The following is a 22,227-nucleotide window of genomic DNA, read 5'->3' as shown; positions in this document are numbered from 1 at the left end:
AGGCAGAGGAAGAGCAGGAGAATGAGGCTGCACTGGGGGAAGAGGACAAAGAGGAAGGCAGAGGCACAGTAAAGGAGAGCTTGTGTGCAAAAGATAGATGGCCTTAGGCTAAAAGATCCCAAGAAGGATAAACAAACAAAAAACAACCCTACACATTATAGTAAAACTTCTGAGTATTAAAGAGGAGTTGAAAATATGAAAAAAAACTTCCATAGAGAGAGAGAAAAAAAAAAAAGATTTCTCACAAAGAGATAAGACCCAGATTTGGGTTAGATTCTCATCAGTAACAGCAGATATAAGAAGTAAATAGAGGGGTGCCTGGGTGGCTCAGTCGGTTAAGTGTCCGACTTTGGCTCAGGTCATAATCTCACGGTTCCTGGGTTCAAGACCCATGTTGGGCTCTGTGCTGACAGCTCAGAGCCTGGAGCCTACTTCGGATTCTGTCTCCCTCCCTCTCTGCTCCTTACCTGCTTGCAATCTCTCTCTCTCTCTCTCTCTCAAGAATAAACAAACATTAAAAAAAAAAAAAAAAAGTGAAAATGGACAACAGCTATAAAGTTTTGGAAGAAAAGGATTGAAATCATTATTCTATTTCCAATTAACCAATGATATTTTCTGACACAAGATTTCAAAATTTTTAAAACCCAAAACATTCTTTTAGAGAAAGAGGATCACTTTAACAGAAAATAAAAGTAATCTGAGGGAACTCCTGGTTCTGATAATAGCAGACTAAGGAATTCAGAACAAAAGCTGTTGAGAATAATTAGAATGGAGAGGGAAAAAGCAGGACTAATATTTGGGATAGAACTGAAACCAAATAGGTTTTGAACAACTTTTCTTCTGAAGGCATCTAGAAGGAGGGTCCAGAAGAGGCAGCAGAGAATTAAATGTAGCTTAATTTTTGTGTTTAAAAAAAATTTTAATGTTTATTTTTGAGAGAAAGAGAGCACGTGCGGGTGAGTGAATGGGGGAGGGGCAGAGAGAGAGGGAGACACAGAATCGGAAGCAAGCTCCAGGCTCCTAGCTGTCAGCACAGAGCCTGACGTGGGGCTTGAACTCATGGCACCATGAGATCATGACCTTAGCCAAAGTTGGACGCTTAACTGAGTCACCCAGCCACCCCAAGAATTGAGTATAGCTTTAAAACAGCCTCAGCAGGCAAGACAGAAATAAAGCCCTAGGAACGGGGCTACGCCGGCAGCAGGATGACAGGGAGGGCGATGCCAGTGAGGTCCCCCGCTCTGGTTTGGGACCCAGTGTGATCCATAAGCAGACATAGCAAGGCTCAGCTTCAGAACATGCCGTCTATAACTGGTAGTGCTCTCACCCTAATGCCTGAAGCAGATGTAAATCCTTCTGGGATAAGAATTTATCATTAAGGCTTCCAAGTATTTCCCTAATTTTTCATTATACAATATCTGGTGCTCAATCAAAAGCCATGAGGCATAGGAAGAAATAGCACAATGCGGCTATAATCCCGGGGAAATAAGACAACAGAAACAGATACATCAAGTGTTCAGAAAGTGGGAGTCTTCAGACATAGATTTTAGGAAGAATGTGATTAACATGTTCAAAAAGTAAAAGACAAGACTGAAAATTTCAGTGGAGAATCAGAAACCATGAGAAGAACTCACTGAAAACTCAAAACCAAAAATCCCACAGTAACAGAAACAAGGAAGTCAATGGACAGATTTAATAGTGGAAGAGAGAATTCATGAACTGCAACACAGGTTAAAAGGATAACCAGGACAATTCACAGGCAGACAGGGATAGAGACAAGAGAGGGTAGACGCACTGAAGACACCATGAGGAGGCCATCATGTCTACCAATGTGGCCCTAAACACACTCAGGACAGAAGTAGGAAAGTACTGGGTGGAGAGAAGGGCTGATGAGTCTCCAGGCCATAGATTCAAGAAGTGCTATAAATCCCAAAGGCGACAAAAACAAGAAAATCCTATCTATGTACCATACAGCAAAAAAGCTGAGCACCAAAGCCAAAGAGAAAATCTTAGATAAAGCAGCCAGCAGAAAAAGTTATTTAAAGGAGAAATAGGGGTGCCTGGGTGGCTCAGTCGGTTAAGCGTCCGACTTTGGTTCAGGTCATGATCTCGTGGTTTGTGGGTTTGAGCCCTGTCTCGGGCTCTGGGCTGAAAGCGTCAAGCCTGCTTTGGATCCTCTGTCCCTCTTTGTGCCCCTTCCCTGCTCACGCAGGCTCTCTCTCTCTCAAAAATAAACATTTTTCTTTTTTTTAAAAAGGAGAAATAATCAGGTGGGCAGATGAATGTTCAATCAAAATTAAGGAAACAAGAAGATGTTGGAATGAGATCTTCAAAATGCTGAAACAAAAAACTTGTCAACCTACAATTCCATGTCCAGCAAATGCATTCTTCCAGAATGACATAAAACATAAGTATTTTCAGATACACACACAAAAAGAAGTGGTCACCAGTAGTCCTGCATTAAAGGAATTACTAAAAAGTGTTCGTAAATCAGAAAGAATGGAACCCTGACAGAAGCCTGAAACCATGGGACAGAATGGGCAGAAAGAAAACAGTAAATGTTCAGGTGACTGTAACACAGGAGGTCCCGGCTGGGGCAGGAGGATTCCCTCCATCGCCCAGCACATAAGGTGTGAAGACATTTCTGCTCGCCATGAGTGAAGGGAAGGTGCTGGCTGCATCTACTGGGCAGAGGCCAGGGATGCTACTGAATATACAAATACAAATTCTCCAACCCAAATGTTAGTGGTGCCAAGGCTGGGAGAGCCTGATCTAAATGACAATCACCATCATCTTCTGAGGATGTCACATGTATCTAGAATTAATGTGACAAGAGTGGCACGGTGCTGGGCTGAGGGACAAAAGGAGGCTGTCCTGGCCTCACATTGTCCAGGAGGACAGAAAGGCTCTGGTTTATACCAGACGTGACAGGCTGAGATGTATGTGGTAATCCCTACAAAGAGCAGAATAGTAAAAAGTGTAAATTACTAACAGAACAAGAAAAACTCAGTCATCAATTTAAAAAAGCAAGCAAGCAAGAAAAACAAAACAAAACAAGCAGGCAGAACGAATAGAAAGCTAATAGTCAGAAAACAGATTTAAACTCAAACATGTCAAGTGTTAACGTTAAATATAGACTAAATGTTCCAATTAATAGACAAAGATTGTCACACTGCATTAAAAAAATTCCATGATATGCAAATAGAAAGTATATTGAAAATATAAGACTATCAGCTATAATATCTCACAAAGTAGATCTTACGACAAAAAGCACTATTAGCAATATAAAAAGTACCTAATGATAAAAGCACTGGAAAGATCTAACAATTTTGGATTTGAATATACCTATAACACAGTCTCAAAATATACTAATAAACATGACCAAAGTGACTTATAAATATTAAACTACGTTCAAAAATAAACCCAAGGGGGGGCGCCTGGGTGGCGCAGTCGGTTAAGCGTCCGACTTCAGCCAGGTCACGATCTCGCGGTCCGTGAGTTCGAGCCCCGCGTCAGGCTCTGGGCTGATGGCTCGGAGCCTGGAGCCTGTTTCCGATTCTGTGTCTCCCTCTCTCTCTGCCCCTCCCCCGTTCATGCTCTGTCTCTCTCTGTCCCAAAAATAAATAAAAACGTTTAAAAAATAAATAAATAAATAAATAAACCCAAGGGATAACATAGTTCAAAACCAAAGGAGACTCTATTATTATATTTGTAAACTGAAAATTAAAATTAAGAATACAAAAATACATCCAAAAGATACATCCATAATATCTATAATCACAAAAAATTGGCAAAGAATTTAAATGTCCATCACCAAACTGTTTAGAGGGGTCATGAAAGACCCAGTAAACTAGAGGGTGGGAAGCTAGGGCCCATTCGCCAAATTCTGTTTTTTAAACAAAACACCATAGTTACATAGTCTTGCCTGTCTGTTCACCTAGTGTCTATAGCTACTTTGGGCTATTGCAGCAAAGTGGAGAAGTTTCAACAGACTGTTGGACCTCAGAGCCTAAAATATTTATCTTCTCAACTTTGGAGAAACAGTGTGCCTACCCCTTGTACTGAACAATGAATTACGATCAAGGCAATGTGTCTTTTCTGCCTTATAAACATATGCACCATTTTGAGTTTTTAAAACATATACGCTACTTTTACAAATTTGACTATTAAAAAAATTTTAATATTTATTTATTTTTGAGAGGGAGAGAGACAGAGAGACAGAGCACAAGCAGGAGAGGGGCAGAGAGAGAGGGAGAAACAGAATCTGAAGCAGGCTCCAGGCTGACCTGTCAGCACAGAGCCAGATGCGGGGCTTGAACCCACCAATGGTGAGATCATGACCTGGAGCCGAAGTCGGATGCTTAACGACTGAGCCACCCAGGCGCCCCTCAAATTTAAACATTTTAAGAACAAATGATAAAAAAAGATTATGAACTCTGGAGAGAGAAAACTATGTGAACGCCGCCTGTATCTTTATCTTTTAAAAGTTTATTTATTTAAGTAATCTCTACCCCAATGTGGGGCTCAAACCATGACCCTGAGACCAAGAGTTGCATGCTTTTCCCACTGAGCCAGCCAGACACCCCCATGGCTTGTATCTTTACATTTCTTTGGGCTTTCCTATGGACAACAGACTGGAGCTCAACCTAAGAAGACCCTGTTGACAGAGCTGTCTGAGCCCAGAAGATGATGAATCCCCCAGAGCTGGAAACGGAGGAGAGCTTCAAGGACTCACTGAAAGTCTGAGCTGCACACAGCAGAGTGCCACTGTTATAAACAGCCAAGGTTACGAGGACAAAGCTTCACCTGAGCACAACAGAATACAGAATGGAAGTGGGATCATTCCTCAAGGAACATGCAATTCTGGCCACATGAGCGAGCATACACGTGTGAGACTTGGAAACTGAGCAAAAGAAAACAGCACCTCAGAGTCAGAGTAAACCTCGGGAGGGAGATCATCGTGTGCAAGGGGTCTGTTTAATTTTAGAAGACCACTAGAAGACCCCATCTAGTTAGAATTCATTAGATGTGCCTGTAAACCGCCTGCCTCTGTCTGGATTAAAAACCTCTGTATGAGTTCCTCTCAACAGGGGCTTCTCCATCTAGACACTTCCGACGTGCTGGGCCCTTCGGTTCCTCTGTCGTGGTGGGTGGTCCTGGGCTCTGTAAGACCTCCAGCAGCACCCGGGCCCTCCCACACACAGGGAGTTGGGAGAGCCCCTCCTAACAGTGACTCTGAAGAGAGTCCACATGCTGCCAAATGGGACCCATGGACAAAACTCTCTGGCTGAGAAGCACTGCTTTCAGTGGTGGGCTGCAACCTTGTGCTGCAAAGTACTTAAATTTTGCAGGCCAAATAAATGTTAGCATCTACTGAAACTACCCAATGACGCTCTTTAGCGGAGAAGTCCCCAAAAGTAATACACAAATAAACGAGCATGGCTGCTCCAATACAACTTTATGTATGGATAATGAAATTTCAATTTATGTGATCTGTCATGAATTATTACTCTTCTTTTAAATCTTAAAACCTTTAAATTTAAAAACACAAAAGCCATCTTAAGCTTGTAGGCTGTATACAAACAAGCAGCAGACTCAGTTTGGCCCCTACTCTAATTTCCTGACTTCTGATCTAACCTGTCAAGCCCAGAGCCTGGTCTCCAAGGACCCCATGATACAACTCCACCTCTGTCTGAGGAAAGTGTGAGATCCTACAACAAATGCTAAGAAGTTCACACAACTGGGGATTTTGCGCATTATGTGACAGAGATATGTGATTCCAAATAGCCACCTTCGGACTCCCAACATCAAGGTGGTAGCCCAACCCAACTACAGTGGTGAGGAGAGTTGAAAATTAAAGTGCACATATGTAAAGTGCACCTGTAAAACCATAACACAATCAAGAAAATGAATATATCCATCATCCACAAAAGATCCCCATGACTCCTGGTAATCTACATGCCCCTGCCTCGAGGCAGACATGGGTATGCTTTCCTACAGAAGGGTTTGCGTTTTCTACAACGGAACTGTGTATATGTCCTTCTGTATGAGACTTCTTTTATTCAACATATTTATTTTGAGATTTACTTATCACTGTTGCTAAGTAGTATTCCATGGTATGGATACATTACAAGCTGTTTATCCACTAACACATTGATAGACATTTGGATGTCTTCCACTTTTTGTCCAGCACAAAGAAAGCTGCCATGAACATTCACATATAAATATGTGTGGACATATGTTTTCATTTCTCTTGGGTAAACAGCAGCAGAATGGCTGGGTAAATGGCAGACGCACATGTAACTTTAAAAAAAACTGCCAAACTGTTTTCCGAAAATGTTTATGCTGTTTTACATTTCCAACAGCACTGAACGAGAATTCTAGTTATTCTGCCTACTTGTCAACATTTGCTGTGGCTTATCCTTTTAATTTTAGTCATTCTGATGGATGCGTGCTGGTATCTGATTGAGGCTTTAACTTGCATTTTCCCAATGACTAAGGATTTTGAGCATCTTCTCATGTGCTTATATGCCTTGCGTGTCTCTTTGGTAAAGTGTGTTCAAAGCTTTGGGCTTTTAAAAGTTGGGTTTTCTTTTCATGTCAGAACTGTGATACTTCTTTATTCTTTTTTTTTTTTTTATGTTTTTATTTATTTTTTGAAGGAGAGAGAGACAGAGCATGAGCAGGGGAGGAACAGAGAGAGAGGGAGACACAGAATTCGAGGCAGGCTCCGGGCTCTAAGCTGTCAGCACAGAGCCCTGATGCAGGGCTCAAACTCACGAACTGTGAGATCATGACCTGAGCTGAAGTTGGACGCTTAACCTCCTGAGCCACCCAGGCGCCCCCTTCTTTGTTCTTGATACAAGTTCTTTGTTGAATACATGTTTTGCAAATATTTTTTCCAGTATGTGGCATTTTCCTACTATTAACAGTATCTTTTGAAGACAAAAAGCCTTTAATTTTGATGAAGTCTAATTAAAAAATAAATATCATGCTCTCTATTGCTGTACTTAAGAAATCTGTGCTAAATCCAAGGTCACCAAAATTTCTTTCTATGTGTTCTTCTACAAGTTTATACTTTTTGCTGTTATATTTATGGTCGATTCTTTGTATGATACATGACTGTGCACCTCTTGCTGACCATGTAGGCTTGGTCTCTTTCTGAACACTCTCTTCTGTCCCACTGATTACTTGTCTGTCTTCACATCAGTATCACACTATCTTTATTTCCCCATATTTGTAATAAGTATCGAAAATCAGGTAGTGGTAGTCCTCCAAATTTATTCTTCTCTTTTCCAAAGTTGCTTTGGCTATTGTAGGCTCTTTACATTCCCACAGCAATTTTAGAATCATCTTGCCATTAAAAAAATAAACAAAATAGCCTGCTAGAATTTTGACTGGCTTTGTGACAAACTATCGATTATAGAATTGAGAATTTAAACCTGAGTCATCTGACCTATACACACAGCACACATACCCTATGCAGTTCTTCCATTTCCTGCAGCAATCCTTCATGGTTTTCAGGGCTGCAATCCTGGACATCTTTTGTCAGAAGTATCTTTAAGTACTTCACATTTTTATGCCTTTATAAATGGTGTTGTATTTTTTTTTTAATGTTTATTTATTTTTGAGACAGAGCGAGACAGAGCATGAATGGGGGAGGGTCAGAGAGAGGGAGACACAGAATCTGAAACAGGCTCCAGGCTCTGAGCTGTCAGCACAGAGCCCGACGTGCGGCTCAAACTCACGGACCGCGAGATCATGACCTGAGCCGAAGTCAGCCGCCTAGCCAACTGAGCCACCCAGGCGCCCCTATAAATGGTATTGTATTTTTAACTTTGGGTTTTTTTTTAAATGTTTATTTTTGAGAGAGAGACAGAGCATGAGCAGGGGAGGGGCAGAGAGAGAGGGAGACACAGAATCTGAAGCAGGCTCCAGGCTCCGAGTTGTCAACACAGAGCCTGACGTGGGGCTCAAAACCACAGACTGCAAGATCATGACCTGAGCCAAAGTCAGTCGTTTACCCGACTGAGTCACCCAGGCACCCCTTTAGCTTTGTTTTCTTTACTGTTTTTAGTATGTAGAAATAATCCTGACTTCTGTATATTGATCTTATATCCTGAAACCCTGCTAAAATCGGTTGTAGCTTTTTATGTAGGCACCATGGGATTATCTATATACACGAACAAGACATTTGTGAACAGTTTCTTTTCTAGTCTGGATGCATTTTGTTTCTTGGTCTTACGTTACTATACGGGCTAGAATATTCAATAAAATGTTGACTAAAAGTGGTGAGACCAGACATCTTTTCTTTTTCCTGATCTTAAGCGGTAAACATATTTCAAAATCAAGCACGGTATTAGCACTAACTTTTTGATATACGACAATGATCAGATTTAGGTTCACAACTGACAAATGACATTGATACACCGTTATCACCAAGTCCAGAATTTACATTAGAGCTCACGCTTGGTGGTGTACGTTCTATGGATTTGGACACGTGTGTAATGGTAGTATCCATTATTACAGTATTATACAGAATATTCTCAGTGCCCTAAAAGTCCTCTGTGCTCCATCGATTCGTTCCCTGCCCCTTCCCCCCACCCCCCGCACCAACTCCTGGCAGCAACTCTCTTTACTGTCTCCACAATTTTGCCTTTTCCAGAATGTCACAGAGTTGGAATATTACAGTAGCCTTTTCAGACTGGCTTCTTTCATTTAGTGATGTGTGTTTATTTCTTCCCTGTCTTTTCATGGTCCAACAGCCATTTCTTTTTAGTGGTGAATAATATTCCCTGTGTGGATGGACTACTGTTTATCCTCCCACCTACTGAAGGACGTCTTGGTTGCTTCCTAGTTTGCTGTAAACATCTGTGTGCAGGCTTTTGTGTAGGCATGTGTTTCCAACTCTCTTGGGTAAATACTAAGAAGCATGACTGCTGGATTACATGGTAAGAGTGTGTTTCTGAGAAACTGCCCAAGTGTCTTCCAAAGGGGCTATACCCATCTGTATTCCCTCCAGCCATGAATGTGAGTTTCTGCTGCTCCACATCTTTACTGGCATTTGGTGTTGATTTTGGCCATTCTAATAGATGGGTAGTTGTATCTCATTGTGGGGGCATAGTGGCTTGGGGAAGGCCTGCCTCACCTCCCGAACGTGGTTTTCCATTCAGTTGTCCTCTGGGATCCCCACAACTTACCCACAGGTTGTGAAGCTGACCTGTACTATAGTAGCATCTGATGCTAACAGAGGACTTCATTTCATGCAGAAAGGTTGAATCCAGTGCTTAGAGGGTCTCTTGTCTATTTCCCAAGGTGCCAATAAGATTACTGGGTCAACAGTCTATGGCCACTTTTTGGCCCTATGAGCCTTCAAAACCCCTCCTTAGCAGCTTGGAAATTTAGTCTGTACATAACATCACCTTAATGCTCACCATTTCTGCCAGGGTGATGGTTTCTGAAGTTAACAGTTTTGTTTTGTTTTTAGTATGGTCACAGAGGTGACCAAGGCAGGCTGGTGAGGAGTGGGGTAAATCCCATCACCAAGCAAGGCTGCTCCTTTACTAACGATCCTGGGTCCCTGGCATCGTTGAGGGTTCAGACTCTCCTCCATACACCCTGGCTCCATCTTGGGGTACTGACAGCAAGAGGACCTGAATGAAGAGCAGAGGGGAGAGCTGATAGGCAGGGGTGAGGGTAGAGAAACTGACTCTAAGCTCAGAGGCCATGGGTGCTGCAGACCTTCCCTGTAGGACTAACCATGGGCCCAAGTGTGTGGCCAGGTGAGTCCGTCAACCGGCCCCACAATCAATCACCTTGTAGAGGGTTACTCTTCACTTTCTCTGCTACCTGACTTCACATGCCCGCACCAATGTGTGTGAGCACAGGGCTACAACCACACTGAGTCCACAGCACCAGGAGTAGAGTATTCATGTCTCCAGTGTGTTTTCAACTTCACCTCACGCAGAACCCTGCACTACCCTTGAGACAGGCTCATTAAGAGTTCTTCTTTGTCTGTCTTACATCTTTACAACTGATTCTAGTTTCCTGTTAGTTTTATAGGGTGTAGCCGTACCCCCTCATCCCAATAAAGAAAATCATAAAGCGAGAGGATAAGAGAACAAAAAAAAGCACTGGGGGAAAGGACTGTGGGTGGCGCTGGTCAGAGGATGACCTGGCACACAGGTACAGCGACCCTGGATAACCTCTGAGGACCCACAACACAGTGATCCAGAGAGGACTCAGGAAACCACAGCCTGGAGGCCATGTCCAACCCACTGTTGTGTACATGGGAGTGTTGCTGGCACAGCCATTGCGTACCGTTGTCTGTTTTCACATGATAACGTTCAAGACGAATAGCCTGTAAAGTCCAAAATATTTAATATCTGGTTCTTTATACAAGTTTGCTCATGCTTGGTATGAAGGTAAAGATATTAAAAGTTCTTTGATTTTTATTGGGCAAATAGCCCACAGATGATGTGTGTCATTTCTCAAAGATGCTGCTGAGGCATACATATGAGCAATAAGCCCAGTTGTCAAAGGTGAAAATTAGGTACCACTAAATCCGAAATTCTGCTTCCTTCTCATTCTAGAAATTGGATGGTGGAAAAGCCAGCATGAAGTTTGCAGGTTTGGTTTGTTTCCTTCTGCTTATCATCTGTCAAACTGACTTTGGACAAAATGAAGAAGCACCTAGGAAGCAGCGGAGGAAAATGCACCACAGAAGACTGAGGGGCAGCTCCTCGCCTGCCCGCAGGTCCAGCAGGCAGTTGGGGGACCAGCGGACAATGGTCACACCTGGAGCAACACGTCCCCTGCTGAACCTGGACTACAGCACAGAGGAAAAGTTTGACTCTTTTCTAGGTTTTCTTGGAGTAGAATCAAGTTATAACGTGTTACCAGGTAAGAGCCCAGTGAGAGAAACAGAACCTCCAGGAGGACAATTTTCCAAAAAAAAGTTTTTTTTCATATTACTGTATTATCTTTTGGTTTAATCTAATGATAAAGTTTGAAATAATTTAAAATTTCATTTATAGAATGTAATTGTAATATAAAATTATTGGAAAAGAAAACAGTTATCCCACAACTATGTTTATAAAACCCAGTTACTATTTTCGTTTATTAATTTCTAGTCTGTTTACTGTGCCATGTATTTTACATAGTTATATTCATAACATAGACAATATACATAAAAAGTTGTAAGCTGCTTTTTCATTTACAGTGATAGATCATATAGGATATAGAAATAAATTATTCGGATGACTCTATGAACACAGGGCTGTTAACCAGGGCCTGAGTTAGGCGAGCACAGTGGCGGGGGGGAGAGGGCAGATCGAACGTGAGAGCCCCCCGAGGGTGGGAGTTGGGCATGGTAGCTCATCCCACAAAGGAGAGGTACCAGAAATGATACTGGGTCGGAAGGACAGCATCTCCCCTAACATTCAAATCAAAGCAGGCTGTCTGAGGGCCTTCTTGGTTGACACACTTCCCCACGTGTGTGCCACGCTGTGCACTGGAAATGGAGGCACTGAAGACCACTGCACTGTGCATGGTACAAGGATGCATATGGTGGCATGGGAGCTCTCCTTCCGTAGAACAGCCATTCTCAAAGAAGGGACAGGTGCAATGTCTCCTTGGGAACCAGTGTCAGAGGCCCTGCAGAGGCAGGCTCCGTGGCCTGGCTGTCCTGTCTGCACACCGGCAGGTCTGGGGCGTGGGCTCACCACCGGGGCTGTCCCTGCCCTGCTCTCTGGCACCGGATGGAGCTGCACTGCCGCATCTCTTCTGAAATTAGGTACGGCCATCTCATTTGCTGTGGTCCACATAATGAGACACTTTTGGGGCTTGTCTGGGATTTGCAAACTCCCATTCTCTCTGCTTTGGCCATCAGGGCAGCCTGCTTGCAGATGAAGCCCGCTGATTATTCCTGGGTGGCCATCCTGTGCAGAGGCCGTGTGCCCACACTGGACACACGGCATGGATAAGGAATCCCTGATACCTGGGGTGGTGGACGCTGTTGTATAACTTAGTCACCCCGACAGGTACAGTGCGGAGGCGCAGTTCAGAGTCAGGCTACCAGGCTGGTCACTCTCAGAGCCTGAGTGAGAGGCTGAGAGAGCAGGCGGACGCCCCGCTGGGGGTTACATCTCTGGATCTACGTACTTGGTGTGCAAACACACGCAGGAACTTACTGTGTCCCTGCTTCTCTTTCAGGAAAGAAGGGACACTGTCTGGTAAACGGGATGACCATGTACAACAAAGCTGTGTGGTCTCCTGAGCCATGCACGACCTGCCTCTGCTCCAATGGAAGGGTGCTTTGCGATGAAACCGTGTGCCCCCCTCTGACATGCCCCCAAACGATCACACCGGAAGGAGAGTGCTGTCCAGTCTGCGTGGATACCGGTATAAGTATTTAGCTGAAACAAAATATCACATGTGATGGAGTCTTCAACTTACATTTGATTTTGTTTTGTCACTGCCTTAAGTTTTAAATTAAATTATGGTAAACTAGTCATCAAGGTACTGAAGATACTGGCACAGTGATGACAAACATAGACGTTATTTGGGAAAATGCATGGTAGGAGACGGAACTAAACGATCTAGGCTTTATAGTCCCAGCTCTGTCAGAATGAGTAAACTTGGACCAGACCACACTGCACACAGACTCTCAGCTTCAGAGAAGCAGTGACAAAGCTAACATAGCCCACAGTTCCCACATTACACGCGGGGTCTCCCTTAATCTGACTCAGGGTGGGTACGTTTAGACCACCAACAAAGATGAAGAACTCTTGGGGAACAGAGGGAGAGGCGGTTTGCATCTGGAGAGAAAAGAGCCCAATGCGTCCAGCCTGTTCGCTCTCACTACTGCTCGGGTCATCTGGGGACATGCGCGAGCATGGCCCTGAAGCAGGGCCCGCATCTTGGCCACGTGCCCTGGTGCATGTCTGCTGTCCCCTACGCTCATGGGGCTCATATCTGAGTTACAGACGACTCTCAAGAGGGAGGCGCAGGTCCCCAGGAAGAGCCTAGTTAGTGATTGATGAAATAAACAAACGTGGTAAATAATCTGATGGGAAAGAACAGAGACATCTTTTCCGGTCTATAGTTGAGGTAGATGGACGGTCACAGGGTGGGTGTCTACAGAGGCTGTCTACCAAGAAGAACTTTAGAATATTTAGGAATTGCATTTTGGTTTACACTTATTTTACTAAGGTATTATGCCTTTAAAAAATGTTACCAAATATACAGGCAAGATTTAGAAATTATCAGACATTTTTCAAAGGACTTGGAATAATCTTGAAATGCTGTGGCTATTTTGGAAAAATAAACTTGGATATACAGGAAAGATTTTAAATGTTTCAATATGATAGCTTTAGTTTCCTTTCCTTAATTTTTTCCTGTTTTCCTTTTGCATGCCGTGCCAGAGATGTGAAAAAATAACTCACTGACTTTATAATATATACTGGGCCAAAATCTCAAGTAATTCCTTCAGATAGTTACATTTTCTGAGTTCCTTTCCCAGGTGATTTATGTCTAGATGACTCAGTAAGGGTCCACGCACTGGAGCTCACTTCTCCCTGAGCTCCGGTGACTGTCGGGCCGGCCCCGTTTGCTGCTCAGTGTGAACGCAGGCGAGCGTGTGCCGCTGACCATTCTGTCCCCATCATCACAGAAAAGTGGGGAGCACCCCTGTGCACACTTACAACAGCATCATCTGAGTCCAGGAGGACTTCCAGAAGGTCACAGAGTGAAAATCAGACTAGAGAGTCCGGGAGGGAGAAAGAGAAAAACTCTCTGTAATTCTAAATTTCAGAAGATGCTTTTGGGCCCGTGGGGCTGAAAGGAAACCAGACAAAAATAATAATAAATCTACAAACAAAAGCCAGTTTCACTACCACAAGCAAGCAAAATACACATTTCACTTTTTTATGTTCGGCGGTACAGACGCTTACACTGTTAATAACCCCAATTAACTGAGCAGTATCTATGATAAAGGTCTCACCTCATCACGTCGCAACCTCACACAGGACTGCTTATCACTGTGCATCATGTAACAACATTATTCCCTCTTTATTACCAGGTAGCCAGGCATTTTAGTAAAAATAAATATTAAGGCCACAGGCAAAACAAAAATTGCCTAAAACAAGTCTTAGAAATAAAATTTCAAAAGGTGTCTCATGTGTATATCGCACTCAAGTACCTGGAGAGAGTATTTACTAACCTCATTTTCACTATGATTTTTCCTTTTGCTAACGTCACAACCCAACCCTGTTGTGTCCCCATGGTTGGTAGCTTCTCCCCAGCCACTCACTGGTACAGCCGTAAGCGATACAAGTGAATTTTCTGGTGATTCTTCAGAACAAAGAGAAGCAACCAACTTACCCTGTAAGCAACTGACACCTTGTCCGCTGGAAATGAACCCAGTGTTGCAAAAAGAGGAACTTCGGTTTGAGGAGGATGAAGAAGAAATTAAAGAAGATAAAGATAAGGAGCAGAAGAAACAGACCACTGACCCCGGAGAGCAGGGGAGACCCCTCAGTGAAGGGCGGAGCAGAGAAGGGGGAGAGCAGAGACCCCACGAGGAGGGGAGGCAGGCCCATCAAAGAGGACACCCAGCAAGGGAGGAGGAGGAGGAGAAAGAGGAGGGAGAGGGGGAGGACAATGACGAGGAGGAGGAGGACGGCGATGACGAAGAGGAGCACGATGACACCATCAGAGGAGACGTGTTCAGGATGCCCTCAAGACCCCGGGTCCCCCCCCCTCCCAGACGCATGCCACCTCTGCCCAGCGGGTGCTCTCTGTCCTACAGGACCATCAGCTGCATGAGCGCGGGCCTCACGCAGATGCCACCACTCACGGCACCAGAGATAACAAGCCTGGAGCTTGCTGGTAAGAGACGTGGACGCATGTTGTTCTGTCCTTGCCCTGTGAGAGTCCTACTTTAACTTCATAATATAAACTGATCCTAAACACTCTTCGATCATAGAAATAAACTTTGTGGAAGAAACAGCATAGTTACGTGTAAGCAAATTTCTCCAAATCAAATCATGATTTCCCACTGACTCTCCCTCAAGTAGGCTTTACTGAGGTGTGGTAACTTATGGGACGTGTGCAGTTGTGTAACTACCCTACATTCAGGGTGCAGAAAACTCCCATCCCCTCCCCACACTCGCTTGCACCCCCCCCCCCCCCCCGCTCCTGGTCTCTGCTGAGGTGACGCGCCTCCAGGGTTTGGCCATCCATGGCCATCACCCAAGTGGGGTCACATGGCACGCAGTCTTCCTGGCTGGGCCTCTTTCACTTGGTGTCTGGATGCTGCTCCTCAGGAGCCTGTGCGGCGCGCAGAGACCACAGGTGCCAGCTGGAGGGTACGGGGTCAGGGCCAGTGTGGGGCGACCGTACGGACAGTTCCACAAACATCCACACACAGAGGCCCGTGTGGACCTGGTTTTCCTCTCGTTAATGCTGACTGGCAGAGTAAATGCGTGTTTGACTTTACAGGAAACCACCCACGGTTCCCAAAGCTGGCTGCGGCCTTGCTGCCAGAGATGCCCAGCACCCCCCACCGGCCTCTCCCTCATGTTAGCCGTTCAGGCGGGTATGGTGGGGTCTGGTCCTCCTCCCTGTTCATATGAGGTCACCAGAAGGGCTCTGAGCACACGAATGGCAGGACCAGGTGTGTGTCTGTCTGCCCTGAACACAAAGGGTAAGAGAATCTGAATGGGGTTTCGGATGCGCCTCAGGGGAAACCACAGAAGTAAACTACCAGAGAAATAACAACTGACCTTGTAAACACACACACACACACTCAACAGACAACGTCGGACACTGTGGTTCAGGACGGCCAGTCTGTGACAGGACACCACACTCGAAGGATCCCTGGGGAACCCCCTCAGGCCCAGCAGCATCCACCCCCGCTCGAGGCCGGCACATCAGGTGCGCTCTGCCATAAGAAAACCCAATCTGTGCATGAAAAAGGAATGACCTGTGCCCAGTCATACTATCTTGGTTTTACAAGAAGGTCACCACCTGGTTTTTGTAGTACTCCCTGTTTCTGGGAAGCTCATTTTCTAGGTGTAAAGTCATTGACAACTGCACTTAACTAAATGTCAAAACAAAATCCCATAAAATTAAAGCATGTAGAACAAACTTCTACAGATCGAGGCCACACAATTGTAACATTAGATCTGGAGGCCATCTGAGCTCCTCGTTCAGAGAAGGAGATTTCAGAAAGGTAAATGATGTGTCAGGATTTCATGGATAACAGTCTCGGATTTCTGGCCCAGGGTCTAGGACACATCAAAGGGAAAGTATGCTTAGATAGATGGTGTCCTTGTCTCCCCAGGGTAGAGCTCTCTCGCTATCTATGCACGTGCATGAGTACACGTATGTGTACGTGCACGTCTGTGTGCACACGTGAGCCTAAGTTACAGCTGCTGTTTTCCAGGCAATGCCATCACCTCCATTCCTGATGAAGCATTTAATGGGCTGCCGAATTTGAAAAGGCTTGATCTGAGCAAAAATAATATCACGTCCCCGGGCATAGGGCCCAAAGCATTCAAGGTAAGTATACACACTCTGCCTGGTGAGTGATGACCCCCTCGGGCAGCTTTGTCCTGGCAGCAGGGAAGGGAAGGAGACTGAAGTGTTTTCACTGTAGCCTTTTCCTGAGAAAGTCTCCCCGTGATGTCCCTAAGCCACTCAAGTTTTATCTTGATCAAGGTCTGTGGGTTTCCATGCTTCACCCATAGAGCACCAACAACGGCAAAATGACAAAACTAGTATTTTGAACTTATGGAGCAGCCTCTCCTCAAACAGCTGAAAGTATGTTTAAATATGGTCTTTTAGTACATGAGCAGAGCTTATCTGGAAACTTTATTTACATGTTCAGGCTAGAAAGACACAGCTTTGTGATTTTGTGCTGAGGGCAAGACCTGATGAACTTGTGAGCAGCACAGGGTTCTGGAGACACAAACGGGCTCAGATGAAAATCAGCACGGGACAGTGGGGGGAAAGACAAGGGCGAGAGGACAGGAAACAACAGAGAGTAAACCTCTGGAAGACTTGCGTTTGACTAAAACATTTCCTAAAATGGGAGCAAAGGAAAGAGGCCCAAGGAGTGTCAGGGAAGCAAAGGTGCAAACAAGAAAGAAGGGGTCTGTGTATGTAAACAAATACACACGTGTGCTGTAAGAAGCCCAATGAAACACACTGCAACCCCCTTTATGACCTTTGTACAAATTGCTGGGCACGAGTGTGCTCAGTTCCTGGCTCCCACGCAGTTTCTGGGCTGGGACAGGACAGGGCTCCAGGCACCTGTCCTGCTGCGTCAGCTGAGACTCACGCATCTGCTGCGTTTGATCAGAAAGACAGACACATAGGAGAGCATCTCCTTTTCTTGTTTTGGGGTCCTCTGTCCCCTTCCCAAACTGCTCAAGTTTGACTACGTGCTGCTGAGTCACCAGTGAGGCGTCAGAGCTCTACAAGCACACAACCCCAAACACAGGCATGTGCCTCCCAACAGAACTGTGTGAGCACCACGAAGGAGCAGCCTGTGGTATTTGTAGCCACTGTGAAGAAGGTCCACAACACTTAGTGCTATTTTATGACTGTTCCCACTTAGTGTAACTAGAAAATTGAGGTGTGCAGATATATTGTAAGAACTCAAACTGCTATCTTTTGTTTTAATTTTTTTAAATGTTTGTTTTTGAGAGAGAGAGAGAGCACAAGGAGGGGAGGGGCGGAGAGAGGAGACACAGAATCCGAAGCAGGCTCCAGGCTCCGAGCTGTCAGCACAGAGCCCGACGTGGGGCTCGAACCCACGAGCCGTGAGATCATGACCTGAGCTGAAGTTGGACGCTTAACCAACTGAGCCACCCAGGTGCCCCTCAAACTGCTGTCTTAATTGCTAGCATCCATGACAGATTCAGAGCACCACATAATCTAATTAACTTGTGTCTACTGCCGAGAAGGTGGAAACCTAAGATGTAGCCCAATGTGACTGGTCCAGTGGTGACAGGAGCTCTCTCTTGCTCACTAAAGCCACAATAGGAGAAACAGGTGAGTGGGACACAAAATCATCAGACACAGGTTGCTGACAATGCTTCCCGCAGGCACGAGAAAGGGCAGGCGGGTCCGTGAGGCTAAGCAGGGCTGCGCTCTGGGCACTCAGTGCCATGCGTGACTGCACATCTATACCAGATGAAAAGGTAACTCGAGATTCACTTTTTAAGCTTCTGAAGAAGTTACTGCGCCTGAATATGGACGGGAACAATCTGGTAGAGATTCCTCCTGACTTACCATCTGCATTAGAAGAACTTAAGATCAATGACAACAGTCTGCAGGCTATCAGTGAAGAGAGCTTATCCGGTATGTAACGTTTGGTTGATGTATGTCCTTACAGCCTTTTCCTCTGTGGTCGTGTGGAAACTTTATGTACAGTATTGCCAGATGCACTAGTGAGTTTTTTAGGCCACATCACCATTTACCTTGATAAAATTTATTTACTCCTCTCATGGTTGATTCTGGACCAAACTGAACAACTGAAGTTGTCACATTGTGAGCTCGGCATAAAAGAGGCAGCACCACGCAAGCTGTTCACAAATGCTGGCTGGTGTCTCTGCTGAGGCCAAGTGCTGTGTCCAGACAAAGACGCCTAACTCTTCCTTCCATCCTCCCAACAGTCCGGCACAGCTCGTGAAGTACAGTGCTCACCACTTCCTATTTATCTGATTTGAAATATTTTAAGCCTAAAAAGAGTAAGCCAGTTTCGCGATTTCTTTTTACTCCCAAAAAACCTCACGAGGAACAAAGCCCTTCCAGTGATGGGAAGAAAACCAGCAATCCTAAGAAATGCCAAGCCTGAAAAGTACAGAGTTCTGGAAATATTCTATTTCCAGATGGGACTGCAGGGCGCACATGAAACACATCAATACACACAAACTGTGATAGGCTTTGTCATATGGAAAAGACACCAGAAAGTGCAATTTCCAACTGCTAGGCGAAGCAGAGGCCGAAGGAACACTGAATTTAGGCCAGCGCGCTGATGGGTGTCTGCTAACTGCACGTGAGGTCACCTTTCTAGCTCCATTTTCTTTTTTTTTTTTTTAATTTTTTTTTTTAACCTTTATTTATTTTTGAGACAGAGACAGAGCATGAACGGGGCAGGGGCAGAGAGAGAGGGAGACACAGAATCGGAAGCAGGCTCCAGGCTCCGAGCCATCAGCTCAGAGCCAGACGCGGGGCTCGAACCCACGGACCACGAAATCGTGACCTGAGCTGAAGTCGGACGCTTAACCGACTGAGCCACCCAGGCGCCCCTCTAGCTCCATTTTCTAGACCACGTGTTATAAGGCAGAAGCCCCTACCGGGAGCTGTGCTCACATAGTCCTGGCAGCGGCTTCCCCACATGCTCTCTCCCTCACACACGTCTCCCCAGTCCAAGCACCATAGAGGCCTCGGCCATGAGGAAGGCCTCAGGTGACGGTGCCCAGAGAGCCTCTACATTCTGTGCTGAGCCCTCTGCCGTGGACCGTCAGCCAGCTGGCAGCAAGCAGGGGGCCCCTGAGCGCAGGCCTCCACCGCTGCCAGATGCTGCTCTTTCTGCAGGGAGGGAGGCCCCTGGTGTGGCCGCCAGCGGCCTGCTGCTCTCCACGTGCTCCTGTGGCAGGTCTTCACTCGCGACCCTTCGCGGTGCAGACAGTTCCAGAGCAGTGGGCAGGAGGGGTGGTGCAGGAAGAGCAACAGCACGTGCAAAGGTGCACAGAAACAAAAGGGACCGGATGCTTCCGGGAGAGCACGCAGCCCCCCAGCAGTGCTTGTGCGTGGCCACCACTCGCATTCTCCCGTGTCCGTGACCTGCCAGGTTGGCCCCCACCCCACAACGGGAAGGACTTCTACCAACTTCCTGCTTACAAACCCTCTTGCACTGCATCTACCCCACAGGAAGCTTCTCTAGTCCCAGCGTGTTGCCTGTCACATACAACATACACGTAAGCCAGGGTAACTGTAAACTCACGTGTAACATCATGAATTCACACTGGGTGCTACGTTTCTCTCTCTCTCGTGAGGTCACATACCAGCTACTGGTCTACTTTTATTATCTGTTTTCCGTGGGAAAACTTCCATTATGTTCCCAAACTTCAACTATGTTCTAGATAAATGGGCTAGATTCTCAGTACCTCTAGTTTCAGAAATTAGAGAGAACATGAGGAAATATAACCACTTATCAGTTTACTGGTTGGGCCTCCTACTTCCTCTCAGCCCTTCAAGTGACGCCACACGGGCTCGCAGACTAGCGTCCTCTCCTGCCGCCGCCGCCGCCCAGAGGCTCCTCACTGCCTGGTGCACAAGGGGCCTGTGCCAACGCTGTGAGCACAGCCACCCAGTTCGAAACGGCCTGTATTCACCTGGCTGCCTCAGCCTCCCATTTCCCTCTGCGTCGTCCTGTGCTTGGGAGTCCAGCCTCACCACTCGTGTGGTCTGCGCCCCTGATGGCGCTGCCTCTTGCTCTTGCTTGGACAACGTCTTGCCTCTCTAATATGCCTAAGAGAGGGAACTGAGATGTACAGAGCACTCAGTGCAATGCCCGTGACTTGAGCTGAATATGAAAACATCCCTATTCTGGAAATCTTGGCCACCGAACCAACCCCAAAGTTACACCCTGAATGTCTGACTCAGATGCCTCTGGGTATCATCACTGCTGAGCCGTCCACTCTCCTTCAGGATTCCAGCTGATGTGGATCATGCCACTCCTGAGGCCAGTGGAAATGATGTAGGGAAACTTACTTGTATAAAGGCCTTTCTTGGTAGCTCAGTCTGAATGCGTGGAGAATTCTTGATCATTCTCCTCTCCAAACATGCATTTGGCTGCACTCTCTGCCAGGAAGTGAACAACTGTGATGAGAATTCACTGCTGTAACTCCCTTGTTCAGAGACTGACATTTGCCAGGCAGAGCACTCCCCTGTCCTCCGTCCATCCCTAATTATGCTGCTGCTTCATCTGGGCGTCCACGTCTTCGCCAATGCTTTAATGACCTCCACAACCTTCTACTGCTCACTTGGGCTCGCTGCCTCTGTGGGACGCCCTCACTCGATAGGCCTGTCTCTGCACTGGATCGCGCACCCAGCATCTTGCTAAGCTGGGCACCTAGGGTGCACAGAGCACTTGGGAAACAGCTCTGCAAGGGGGAGGCCAAAGAAGCGACATCTGCCCTCCAAATAAACTGAACATTTCACATGACATTTTGAAAGATACAGGAACTACATGGTTTTTTGATTTTCTTCATATTCTGACAATTGTATTTTATTTTTTGTAGACCTAAATCAGCTGGTCACCTTAGAACTGGAAGGAAACAATCTCAGTGAATCCAACGTCAACCCTTTGGCTTTCAAATCTTTGAAGAGCTTATCCTACCTGCGTCTGGGAAGAAATAAATTCAGAATTATACCACAGGGGCTTCCGGCTTCTATTGAGGTACCACTATCTTTCTTTCAATGTTTTATGTTTTAAATACAGTCTACCTGAATTTAAAAAAAAAGCACTATTTTAAAACATTATTGTGCGGCAGATTAAATCCCATTTTGGTGCTATATACAGAATTTACTATAATTTCAACATTGTGTTTCCTCAAGCAATACACAATTTTAATTACTAGTAGAGACCCTTGATAAAGTGAAAATTGGTCTTCCTGACAGCTCTTGGGGGGAGAATGGGGAAGATGAATGAGAACTTAAACAGAAACTACAACTTGCAAGAAAGCGTCCCAGTTCCGCCCAGCGCCCATCACTGCCTTCCCACCCTGTGCCCAGGCTGGAGCCTCACTGCCAAGTTCACACCCAACCTCTAACACTGACAGCAGAGGTCTGGAAGACCCAGCGGGGCCCTGGCTGACTGCTCTGAGCTCTGTTTCTGCCCTCCCTGCCAGCTGTGGGCTCACTGCCCACGGAGCCACTGGCCCGGGTCTGCCACGGCTGCCGCAGGGCCACCCTTCTTCATCCTCCTTACTGGCAGATTAAGAGAGAAATTTAGAATTTGTCAAAATTGTAAAGATTGAGGTTCCAACACTGGGCTTTTATTTCAGAAAGACGTATAGACCCCTTACCCTATCCCAGACGTCCTCAGTCAGGTTCTTTTGAGGGTGGGGTAATTTATAATTTTTTAAGTTAAGGTTTTAATACATAATGCACACAAGTAAAACACACGCAATTTGAATAATATGGAGGAGC

General features: G+C 45.8%; 2 protein-coding genes across 5 annotated transcripts in view; one reads left to right on the top strand and one right to left on the bottom strand.

Moving 5' to 3' along the window:
* CENPP (centromere protein P) overlaps nucleotides 1–22,227 on the bottom strand; it is a 228,303-nt gene that overhangs the window by 44,554 nt on the left and 161,522 nt on the right. The window lies entirely within an intron of this gene.
* ECM2 (extracellular matrix protein 2) overlaps nucleotides 1–22,227 on the top strand; it is a 33,345-nt gene that overhangs the window by 1,910 nt on the left and 9,208 nt on the right. The window contains exons 2-7 of one of the 2 annotated variants that reach the window (XM_049635659.1): nucleotides 10,593–10,902; nucleotides 12,214–12,402; nucleotides 14,359–14,889; nucleotides 16,448–16,563; nucleotides 18,234–18,369; nucleotides 21,318–21,475. In XM_049635659.1, the coding sequence (XP_049491616.1) occupies nucleotides 10,617–10,902; nucleotides 12,214–12,402; nucleotides 14,359–14,889; nucleotides 16,448–16,563; nucleotides 18,234–18,369; nucleotides 21,318–21,475 (1,416 nt within the window). In that variant the 5' untranslated portion in view covers nucleotides 10,593–10,616. Of the gene's footprint in view, nucleotides 1–10,592; nucleotides 10,903–12,213; nucleotides 12,403–14,292; nucleotides 14,890–16,447; nucleotides 16,564–18,233; nucleotides 18,370–21,317; nucleotides 21,476–22,227 lie in introns of both variants that reach the window. The other variant, XM_049635585.1, reaches the window with a different exon arrangement.

The sequence above is a fragment of the Panthera uncia genome, chromosome D4, assembly GCF_023721935.1.
Source record: "Panthera uncia isolate 11264 chromosome D4, Puncia_PCG_1.0, whole genome shotgun sequence".
NCBI lineage: Eukaryota > Metazoa > Chordata > Mammalia > Carnivora > Felidae > Panthera > Panthera uncia.
Note: the sequence above shows the minus strand (reverse complement) of the source record. Positions and strands in the feature narration are given on the sequence as shown.